At 42.6% G+C, this 12,428-nt stretch overlaps 1 protein-coding gene across 1 annotated transcript in view; it reads left to right on the plus strand.

Annotated features, from left to right (window-relative positions):
- Positions 1–6,245: 6,245 nt before the first annotated feature.
- LOC124562659 (speckle-type POZ protein-like) overlaps positions 6,246–12,428 on the plus strand; it is a gene marked incomplete at its 5' end in the record, with an annotated part of 39,309 nt that continues 33,126 nt past the window's right edge. Inside the window, 2 exon segments of the mRNA XM_047130948.1 lie at positions 6,246–6,415; positions 6,531–6,575. Coding sequence (XP_046986904.1) covers positions 6,328–6,415; positions 6,531–6,575 — 133 coding nt within the window.

Genomic DNA, 12,428 nt, shown 5'->3' on the forward strand with positions numbered 1-12,428 from the left:
AACAGAAGGATAAAACCACTCAGCATTTTATTTGAAGTCAGCAGATGTAATGTATCTTTCCAATTCGTTGAATCTTCTTATTTTCTTTTGTCCACAGGACTTGCAGAGCAGTAGAATTGAGTTGCTTCATTAAATAATTTATTTATCCTATTTTAGAGTTCTGTACTGTGAGTAGAAAACTTCGTATTACGCTACTGTCAAAAGACTTCGCGAATTTACATATAACAAAACTTTCAGTTCGGTGTTCAAAGGAGATAAATCCTAAGCTGTACATTTTATTTGCAAATGAGTCTCTTCCCTACCTTCTGGCAGCGGTGTCTGGACGTCGCAAGGCCAGAATATCTGACCTGCACTGCGGGCTGACTACTCGCCTTTATGTGTCACCGAGGTTGGTCGCGCACTGGTGTTTTAATGCGCCGGTACGCAGATAAGAAATGATCCATTTGTCTAACAATTTATAGGATGTTTATAGGATGTATTGAGAAATGGACTGAACAATCAAAACCGTAGGGCTAATAAAGTTGACTAACACATCATTCATAAATATTTATTGATATTACTGAAATATCTGTGAATGGTGATCTCACTTCATTGTGGATTCAAAGCAAAGTCATTAACAAATAATCATAAATAAAGTGCAGAAGTACAGCGTAAAAGCAGAGCATATGCTTGCAGATTTCTTTTTTCTCAAAGCGGTAATTATCAAAACTGTGTGCAAACATTTCAAAAAATTTTGATCCTTCACACGATGCAAAACATCGTTCACTGCTCACATGCAACCAATAACACAGCTGTAACAAAATAATCTACAGGGTCAGAATTATTCAACTGTATGAGAAAAATCGCGAATTAGTTACAAGCTGTCGGGCGTGCACGCACTTTATTCAGCATGTGAATATCACTACTGATATTCGTCCATGGGTTGTGAGACGTTCGATATGCCTGCCATCATTGTGCACACGAAAAGCGAAATTCTGCACGGCCCGCTGAAGTGTCGGAACGTCGATGATGTCGATGACCTGCTGAATGGCTGTTTTCATTTAAGCCGTGGTCTCGGGGTTACTGCTGTACGCCTTGTCTTTAATATAGCCGCACAATGAGGAGTCGCATGTGATCAGGTCCGGAGAATATGACGGCCAATAGAGACCTTTGACAGTAGCCTCTGGGTACCCCAGAGGCAGAATGCGGTCCCCAAAGTGCTTCTCCAGGACATCAGACACTCTCCTGCTTCGATGGTATCGAGCTCTGCCTTGCATGAGTCACATCGTGTCAAAATCAGGGCGTCTTTGGATAATGGGGATGAAATCATTTTCCAAAACCTGCACTTTGCCGTTCGGTAGTCACCGTGCCATCGAGGAGTATCACACCGATTACTACGTGACCCGTTGAGGGTGGAGAGATTTCTCGACTGCGGAGTGCGGATTCTCAGTCCCCCAAATGCGCTTGTTTCGCTTATCGACGAATCTACGCAAATTAAAGTGGGCTTCGTCGCTAAAGCAAACCAAACGCATGCACATGTTAATTCCCATCATGGCCCGTGGCTAACCGCGCAGTTTTAACGTCCTAAAGCAAACCGTTGACAAGTTATGGCGATTTTATTTCATTCAGTTCAATAATATTCACCTTGCAAGTTCGTTTCTGCCTTGGTTCTCACTAGCACGAAGCTAAAGTTCCAACAAGTTCTCCAAAATAAATAATCGAACTGTATTTGAGTGTTCCAAATCCTGCACCAAGTAAGAGTGTGGGGCAGAGCTCAGTGAATTAAGGGAAGTTAAACGCTCTGCACCCAGAAACAGTGCGCGTTAACTCGCCGACTAGATCTCTCTACAGCTTTACCTCTCGTGAGATCACCGGAACGACCCTCCGAGACAGAAAGCTGCCGAAACTTGAACGACGAAACACCAAGTACCGAATGAACCGAAAGACGCAAAGAGAACACGCGCAGTGATCCACGCCCTTCCACATTCTCTGTGGCATCGCCCAACACTGACTCGGTGTTGACCCTGAGAAATATTCATATTTAAGGCTGTCCCATATACGTACTTTACATTAAATTCAAAATAGTTAAATTCAAAATAATCTTAGTCGTCACGGACATTTTGTGGCCACTCGAAGCATGAGCAGTGTGATATTACATAAGATATTAACAAAAACGTAAATCATATTCAAGTAACTCGTTCTGTGCTCACACGAAATATGCTACTTAGAGATATACGATTAACGCGTCGCTAATGTAAGAGGAGTGCCCATCCGCCATCTGTTCATTTGTTCTGTAAGAAGTTACATATAGTGGAGCTTTTCCTTTTTTATTCAGAATTTTCACTAATGCCCATTTCCATTAATCAGTAAACCTTGGATTAAATAGCATTCAACATCAGCTGCAGTAATCATCATCGATTATGATTACGTTTGAATCTAAATATCTCAACCTTCCCCTTATTACTTGCAACTGTGGCAAGTTCAGAGTATTGGCACATTTAAAAAACCGTAATGCTACAAAACAGAGCAAGTTGCGTAAATGAAATCTGGTTTTTGTAGTGTTTAGCTTTGATGTGACACCTCATATGCTGCTACAGCTCGAAGAGCGTGTTAGTTGTTAATTGTCAGTGGCCTCTGACAATATCTGTAATCAAAAGCTTCGTAAATGTTGTAATAATTGTCACAAAATTGTGATCAATGTTGCGGTGAGCTCATTTCTTCACCAATATCTCTGTGATATCTTCGGTTTCATGATAGATTGCCCCCATTCGAGTCAGCACTCAGTTGTCACCATATACAGGATATATCAAAAATATTTATCCTATTTGACACGTCTATATTTCTGCAACCAATAAACATACACAATGACTTTTGTGTTTTGATGAACGGAAAACTCAAAAAGTTTTTTTTTTCCTTCCTTCTGATAAGTGTTCATTATGCCGGCCTTGAAATGTACGGCATATGTCAATGCTGTATTCAGATTGTTCCCACACTGCAGCGGGCATGTCTTGAGTTACAGGTTCCACAGCTGCTGTTATGCGATGTCTCGGTTCATTCACCTTTGTTGGTAATGGAGGCACATGAACGGAGTCTTTCATAGATCCCCTCTAGAAATACTCACATATAGTCAGGTCCGGTAACCTTGGAGGCCAGTAGTGTAAGGGTGAATGATTTGGTCCATTGCGATCGATCCATCGTTCGGTAATCCTTTGATTTATAAATTCCCGCACTTCCAGATGCCAGTGTGGCTGTGCCCCGTCCTGTTGGTAAATGAAGTCTTTCGAATCCAGTCTCCAACTGTGGCATAGGAACTTTCTCCAACATATCGAAATATGTACTTCTTGTAACAGTGTTCTAGGCCAAGGAAAATCGGACGTACATCTTTTACTGTTCTAACTGCACAAAACACATTAAATTTTGGAGAGTCTCTCTCATGCTGTACAAGTTCATGTGGTTGTTCGCTACCCCATAACCTCACATAATGACGGTTCACCTCTCCATTTAAATGGAATGTTGCCTCGTCACTAAACACTAAGCGTGGAAGAAAACTTTCATCCTCCATCTTGCTAAGACCTAAATGACAGAACACCACACGTTGTTGTTTGTCACCTTCTCGAAGAGCTTGCAGTAGCTGAATTTTGTACGGTTTCGTAAGTAAAGGTGTAGGCATCACACGCCAGGCGGACATCGGGGGTATGTTAAGCTATCGAGATGCACGGCGAACGGATTTGTGCATACTCCTTGTGAAACTATGGCGGATGCTTTCGACGTGTGTGTCAGACACTCTGGGATGACCTGGCGATTTGCCTTTACACAAACAACCTGTTTCTCGGCATAGTTCACGTCATCGATTACTGCTGTGTGCTGTAGGAGGATCCACATCAGCCGGCCGGAGTGGCCGAGCGGTTAAAGGCGCTACAGTCTGGAACCGCACGACCGCTACGCTCGCAGGTTCGAATCCTGCCTCGGGCATGGATGTGTGTCATGTCCTTAGCTTAGTTAGGTTTAAGTAGTTCTAAGTTCTAGGGGACTTATGACCACAGCAGTTGAGTCCCATAGTGCTCAGAGCCATTTGAACCATTTTTGATCCACATCATATACAGTACGAAAGTCACGCTGAAAGGTTGTTACTGACACGCAGTTCGCAAAACGCTTTCCGTTGTCCCGACACCGTTTTTCTATTAGGAGAACTAAAGGTGGCGCACACCGCTGCTACCTAGTGGTAACCATGTAAAACTCGAGAGTTTGCTCTTTCCAGGTGTGTGTTATTCACCCACATATCTCAAAGAATGGTTCAAATGGCTCGAAGCACTACGAGACTTAAAATTTGAGGTCATCAGTCTCCTACACTTAACACTACTTAAACCTAACTAACCTAACGACATCTCACACATCCGTGCCCGAGGCTGGATCCGAATCTGTGACCGTAGCAACAGCGCCGCTCCGGACTGAAGCGCCCAGAACCGCTCGGCCACAGCGGCCGGCTCACATATCTCAAATACCATAACAGCTATGATCTTTTTGAAATCGGGTGACACTTTTTGACACACCCTGTGTTTCATAGGGCACAGTTCCCACCAGCACCGCACTCGGATGTACCCACTGGCGTGTCCTTAGCCGCCTGAGGCTCGCCTAGCCGGCTAACGACACTTCTGTAGGCGAGACACAGCCCCCTGTCCTCCTCCAGCTCTGCGCAATACATCTCCACGTATTGACACATACTGCAATTTAATTTGAAAAGGAGAGGCTGATCCCCGTCCCCTGCAGTTAATACGAGTAGGACGTCGCTCATCCAGCAGTTCCTCGCAGTTAAGCAGCTGCAAACCTGATAACGATCTCTTAAATGGTTTCGAAACTGACGTAAACAGTTCAGCTGATCAGCCAGTATACAGGGTGACTGACGAAGGTATGCAAACATTTTAACATTATATTCTACAAGTAAAACTAAAGAAAAAAGTTCATATAAACATAGGTCCACTAATATTTAGCTACAGGGTTACGGCTCATAAGAGATTTTGCCTGAAATTTAGCAACTTCGCTAATATGAAGCCTTCGCAAAACTGTACGAGGTTAAAGTAAAATACTATTTCCATTTACTTTGTTGTTATTAATAAGGTGAATCTAACAAAACATTTTCCCACGACGTCTAACAGGCGAGACGTAGTTGTAATTCCTTCAACAAGAAATGCCCCGCTTCCTCGAAGGTGTTCCACTAGCTACGCGATTGCAAATGTATTTTCAACATGACGGTGCGCCTCCACATTTCGCCAACGCCGTTACTAAACGTTTAAATGATCATTTTCCTCAGAAATGGGTTGGTCGTGGTGCTACACGTCTGCGGCCACCCAGATCGCCCGATTTAACGCCAATGTATTTTTGTATGGGATGGATGAAAGACATAGTTTGTGAGGACAAAGTCAGTACACGTGAGGCATTACTTGCTCACGTTGTGAATGCAATAGACGAAATTGAGAACAACCCTGTGAAACTGAAACGAGCAACAAAATCTGTTCCTACACGTGCAGGTAAAAGCACTGAACTCGGTGGAGACATTTTTGAACATTTATTTTGAATGTATTAAGAAATTGTTTATTCACTGTACAACTTCCTTAACAGTGAGCTTTGTCTCTTCTGGTTTAACAGGAATTCACGTGTGCTATGGTATTAATTAAACCAGATTATCTGACACATTCATAGAGTTTCAGTCAACGTTATTAGCATTATTCTCCAAAATCAAATTCTCTACAACTTCTGTTAAATACTTTGCGGAATCATCTGGAATTTATAAAACAAATTGGGCCAACTAGTTTATAAATTGAAAACTTTATGAAATTACTTCTTTTCTTTTCTGGATGTTCTGGAAAATTACTGCAGATACACGCCTGGGACATGTTTTATTAGATTCACCAGACCAACAACAACAAGATAAATGGAAATCGTGCTTTACTTTAACTTCGTACAGTTTTGCGATGCCTTTATATTAGCGAAGTTGGTAAATTTCAGGCAAAAACCTTTATTAACCGTAACTGCGTAAATAAACATTTGCGGACCTATGTTTATATGAACTTTTTTCTTTGATTTTACTTGTAGAATAACATATTAAAACAACTGTATATCTTCGTGAGTCACCCAGTATATTCGGAACAACGGAGTGGCAGCCGCCTCGTAAAATGGTGTAATCAAGATTAATTTACGCTAATTTATTTATTATGAAGCTAGCTGCTAGAAAATGTCTTTTTAGGTTACACTTATTCCGTAAATTTCAGGTTCTTCAGCAGACCGCAAGTTTGGTGAGGTTATTTTGACAGAAAAGTTCCTTACTTGTCGCGACACCTGAGACATTCCGCCATGTTCTGCAGAGGCTTTAGTTGGTTCATCCGCATTTTTGTGGCGGTAGTCATATCTACTGGCTGCAGCCACCCAATTTCTGTTACAGGTAAAAATTTTACTTTGTTCGATCCATATGAGTCTGGGTATGATAGTAGATAACCATAAGAAATAAAATATATTTTTAATTTTTTCATTGAGATTGTTACGAATTTCTCTTTCAGAATTCTATACCGAAGTCACCGCACATAGTTTAACAACCAACAAAGGTAAGTGTTTCATCCATTGCTGCTATAGACACCTCATGGTCCACGTGGTTCTTTTGGTACTAGTTTATTTAATCACGGTAGTCTTATCTGGTGTTTTGAGACGTCCTCGCCGGCGCCGTGGGGAGGCGAGCGTGCGCAAGCTTCCCTCCAGCTGCCTGCGGCACTTGTTGCCTGCTTCTCGCCGTGGCGTGGCGGTCGTATTCAAACACACTGCATTGCTACCTATTTTTAGAACGGCGAAAGACGATGTAAGATAGTTGTACACTAAATTAATCACAAATTATGTGATATCTCATTTGTTCAGAAATCTCTCTCGTCCAAGGGTCACACAAACTTGTATTCAGCACTGTTCGTTGCTCCTACATGATAGGCAATACGTACCTCAGACGCTACTGTTTTTCCAGTAGCATAACTGGCAGAGTCGGGCGTGACCTACCCGTGGTACACGCCGGCGTGGACTTGTTGGAATATCTGCTTTGTTCAAGGGGAAGTCACAAGAATTCTGCGACCGAACTACGCAACACCGTTGGGTATCAGTGTATCATTGCCTTTGGTATTGCAGAAAGCTCCCGTTGGAATGCCATTTAGTCGTCATGTTGCACATACTGGGTGATTTTTACCACAGAGTACAGACTCTAGGGATTGATCGATGAGGGGATACGGAACAGAAATGTCTAACGAACTTGTGTCCGAAAATGCATGGTTTCCACGCTAGAGAATCTTTATTCAGTCACATACTGTTACAAAGACTGCCGTATAATTCGCGCTGTACCACGCAGCGACAATTACAGTGTGTGCTGAAAATCGTTTCCAACGCATGCGTGTATACGCGCCGTAGCGTGCTCTGTCTCGCACGCTCACATCGATCAGGCTGCAGCCGAACAGTGTCAGAGGCAGGATGAATACGCTGCCCCAGTGTCTCCACATCTGGAATGGACTTTTCATACGCGCTACTCCTTAGTTGACCCTGTAACCAGAAATGTAGCGTGTTGAAATCTTGTGAACGAGCAGACCGTATAACTGGACCTCCTCGTCCGATCCTTCAACCTGAGAAGATGCGATTGAGATGCGTCCAGGCGTTAATGGCGAAGTGGGCTGGAGCACCATCGTGTAGCAGCCACATCACCCTTAGAATCATCAGTGCACTGTTTCCAGCAAGTCACCCACAAGAAACGCCGATTTTTCCGACCTGTCAGGCGACGTGGGAGGAAGACTGGTCCCAAAATAGGTAGCCAATTATCCGAGCCCAGACATTCAGGCTGCCACGATGCTGATGATTCGCTGTCATCATACCATGGGCCTTCTGCATACCATCCCACAGATGCCTGTTGTAAAAGCTGAAGATACCACTCCACGTAAGGATGGCGTCATCTGTGAATAGGACGAATGACACAGATCCCGGAATCGTGGTTACCTGGTGAAGAAACAAGTGACAAAACTGGTACAGATGTGGAAAGTCTGTCGCTAGTAAGCCCTGCACACGCTCTAACTGATAAGGGTAGTAACAGTCGTCATGGAGAATGTTCTACACGGTCGTCTGGCATACCCTGTAGTGGTGGGCTAACTGCCTGCTACTGATATGGCGGTCGCCTTCCACAGTGCTGATTAAATTTTCTTACAACTCTAGTGTCCGATCATTTAGGGTACGTCCTTCATGACTTCTTGCATCCTAGGTCATGATGTGCGAGAAACAGTATCACCCTCTAGGAGGAAACCGTGAATACTGTAACCATGGCTGCATGGAATTACACTGTAGCTTCTGTAACAAAGTATGATTCAATAAATGGTGCCTAGCATGCATTTCTGGACATCATTAGACATTTTTTGTTCCGTATACTCCCATTCATCGACTCCTAGGATTTGTACATGGAATTTTCACAAAAGTTTACCAACACTCCTTTAGTTGTGTTGTGCTCCACGCCGCACTTTTTTCCCATGGCTATTTACTCACAATTTCCTCTGTTTCCTTCGTGTCCGAGTAAAATCAGACGTGTCAGATTAATTCGCCTCTAAAGTTCAGGTCCCAAAACTTCTCATCAATTTTAAACATGTTCTTTGTGTCAACTGCATCAAAATCCGAGCTTGTGTTGCAATACATTAAGTATTTTCGTACGCTGTGTGCCACGGGAAACGTACTTTGTGCTATAACGTCAGTTGCGTTTAACATTTCTCCTCGATAAAAACTTTGGACTAGCAACCCCATTCAAAGAAACATTTACCCAATATTTCATTGTGTATCAACGTGAATAAACGTAAATTTTTGAGAATTTCCGTAAGTTACCAATGATGTGTATTGGTACGTCATAGAAAACCAGTGTGTGTGTGTAGTGCTTGTTGTAAGTAACATGTTGTGTTCTGTTGTCTGCATTTGCTGTAAACTAACGATGATTTTGATTTTGTTTTCGATTACTACATCTAAACACTTTCAGGAAATTAGTAGCTTATATAGAAGGTGCTACTGCTGCCGTAAAGAAAATCTCGATTTGTGTACAGACTGCTTCAGATCTTAATGGTAACTAGCTATCCTTGGAACTTAACTGGTCCAGAGTATAAAAAAGAATAGAAGGATTACTTTAGCGATACTTGTTTGCCGTTCTGTAAGACATTACACCAACCATACTGCAGCCACACTCTGTAAACTATCCTTGAAAGTGGGAAGAGTCAGCTGACATTTATAAGCTAGGATCAGTCGACTGGGATCTGCTGTGCATGGGTGTTTCTGGAGAGTTCTCAACAGTCATCTGTCAGATATACCACAAATACCTGAATTACTATCACCTCTCGCTGTCGCTTCTACAGGAAGTACGTGATCTGTCACTGCTTATCTACTTGGCTGTCAGCAGATTCTACAAGAAGTACATGATCAGTCACTGCTTATCCGCTTGGCTGTCAGCAGCTTCTACGGGAAGTACATGACCTGTCGCTGCTTATCCACTGGACTGTCAGCAGCTTCTACAGGAAGTACATGATCTGTCACTGCTTATCCACTTGGCTGTCAGCAGCTTCTACGGGAAGTACATGATCTGTCGCCGCTTATCCACTGGACTGTCAGCAGCTTCTACAGGAAGTACATGATCTGTAACTGCTTATCCACTTGGCTGTCAGCAGCTTCTACAGAAGTACATGAGCTGTCACTGCTTATCCACTTGGCGATCAGCAGCTTCTACGGGAAGTACATGATCTGTCGCCGCTTATCCACTGGACTGTCAGCAGCTTCTACTTGAAGTACATGACCTGTCGCCGCTTATCCACTGGACTGTCAGCAGCTTCTACAGGAAGTACATGATCTGTCACCGCTTATCCACTTGGCTGTTAGCAGCTTCTACGGGAAGTACATGATCTGTTGCCACTTATCCACTACACTGTCAGCAGCTTCTACAGGAAGTACATGATCTGTCACTGCTTATCCACTTGGCTGTCAGCAGCTTCTACGGGAAGTACATAATCTGTCGCCGCTTATCCACTGGACTGTCAGCAGCTTCTACAGGAAGTACATGATCTGTCACCGCTTATCCACTTGGCTGTCAGCAGCTTCTACAGAAGTACATGAGCTGTCACTGCTTATCCACTTGGCGATCAGCAGCTTCTACGGGAAGTACATGATCTGTCGCCGCTTATCCACTGGACTGTCAGCAGCTTCTACTTGAAGTACATGACCTGTCGCCGCTTATCCACTGGACTGTCAGCAGCTTCTACGGGAAGTACATGATCTGTCGCCGCTTATCCACTGGACTGTCAGCAGCTTCTACAGGAAGTACATGATCTGTCACCGCTTATCCACTTGGCTGTCAGCAGCTTCTATGGGAAGTACATGATCTGTTGCCACTTATCCACTACACTGTCAGCAGCTTCTACAGGAAGTACATGATCTGTCACTGCTTATCCACTTGGCTGTCAGCAGCTTCTACGGGAAGTACATAATCTGTCGCCGCTTATCCACTGGACTGTCAGCAGCTTCTACAGGAAGTACATGATCTGTCACTGCTTATCCACTTGGCTGTCAGCAGCTTCTATGGGAAGTACATGATCTGTCGCCGCTTATCCACTGGTCTATCAGCAGCTTCTACAGGAAGTCCATGATCTGTCACCACTCATCCACTTGGCTCTGAGAAGCGTGTCAGTGGCAGGACTGGGCTCCATGCATCAGGGTGGACTCAGGGCGTCATACCCATGACCCTGACAAATGAGTCAGTGACATGTCTGGTACATCTTATTTGTAACGACCATTTTTCGTAGTATGGTGTAGCCTTTCTCATTGCATCTACTACTCCTTGAAAACGAAAGTTCAGTGAAGGCATATACTTGTTGCAAAACATGCTTCCTCCACACCACTTCTCTCTCTCTCATGACACTTGTTTCACCCTCACCTACAGCCTTATTTAAAATCAATCAAGTTAAAATCCTTGCACTCTACTTACTTTTTCTGAATCACTTGATTGCTGGACTCCTTACTCCTGTACTGTCAGAAATCGAACTATTTCATTTTACTAATGCTTTGTGTCTTACTAGGTGCTACAAATAATAATCATAATAATAGTAATAATAATAATACTGTATACACCCTACAACAGAACAGGGGCCACTACATAATATGTCTTGAGTTAAAGTTTAATTTATTTCATTTATTGTTATGGAGATATTTAAAGGTATGTGGTTTGTGTATCTCGATTTCTCTATCATACGTGCATGGTACAAACTACTGTGCATTTTGTGAGACATTTACCGTATGCAATTTGTGTGCCTCGATATCTTTACCATAGGTCCATGGTACAAAGTACAAACTACTGTGAATAGCTGGAGGATTATGTGTGGAAGATGAAGTCCATACATTCGCTTGGCAACCTCTATTTGCACCACATCGTGTAATTCGTTAATGCTTTATTTGAAAATAACCATTAATTAATGGTAACTTATGCAATAACTATCACATCATTATGAAATAGTAATAATAAAAGTAATCTTTTGGAAATAGTTTAGTATTGTGAGCGAAACACATTTAGACACATTTGTTTTCATCCCTCATAAATTTTATTTTATCCATTGGGGGAGGGGGGCTAATTATGCCTCTACTCCACGCAATGTTGGGTGTTGTGAGATTGGAGAATGTCAGGATTTGGATCTAGCTATGCCCGCCATCTCGATGTTATGTTTCTAGAAAGTCATATCAGACCGTGATAGCAGTTAGTTGATACCCTGTGAGTATCAGTTCCTGCAGAGAAACATGCTGGATTAGCGGTTAAGGGCAGAGTATACAGATTTCAGGCGCAAAATATCGTTGTTTCCTTAAATAACTGCAGAAATCAGGACTGTGTGTTGAATACACTACCTTCTGACGCTCTTAGTATTGTGCTAGATCTCCATTTTCATATTCTGCACAAGTAATTGTAGAAAGAGATTAACGATAAGAGGTCTGTTCCTTCTGGGCTTTTTGTACAAGCAAATAGGAAAGTTCTAAGGGAGGATGTAATAGATTTTGGTCCAAAAATGGATTTTTCAAAAATATTATTTTCTTCATCTACACAGTTTACTCTATGCTGTGTGTGAATTTTATCGTGATAGCGGTTTTAGAAATGCCATTAAATTGTTAAACCGATTAACTCTACACAGCCGGTGCCTTTTCCAACAACTGGGAAACTGGTTGCTTCAGTGGAATATTTGTCACTGTCAAAGCTATTTTCTTTCGATTCCTTTGGCTGACATCTATATCATTGCCTGAAAACTTTCTTGCATGTGGTTCATTTACGTTTTGACAATACTAATACATATTAGTAGGTGGAAGGTTGAATTCACAAATCTTTACGTGGGAGTCCACATTTATGCATAATTGGTGGTGGCAAAACTATGTTTAGGAAA

The sequence above is a fragment of the Schistocerca americana genome, unplaced genomic scaffold (assembly GCF_021461395.2).
Source record: "Schistocerca americana isolate TAMUIC-IGC-003095 unplaced genomic scaffold, iqSchAmer2.1 HiC_scaffold_117, whole genome shotgun sequence".
Classification (NCBI taxonomy): Eukaryota; Metazoa; Arthropoda; class Insecta; order Orthoptera; family Acrididae; genus Schistocerca; species Schistocerca americana.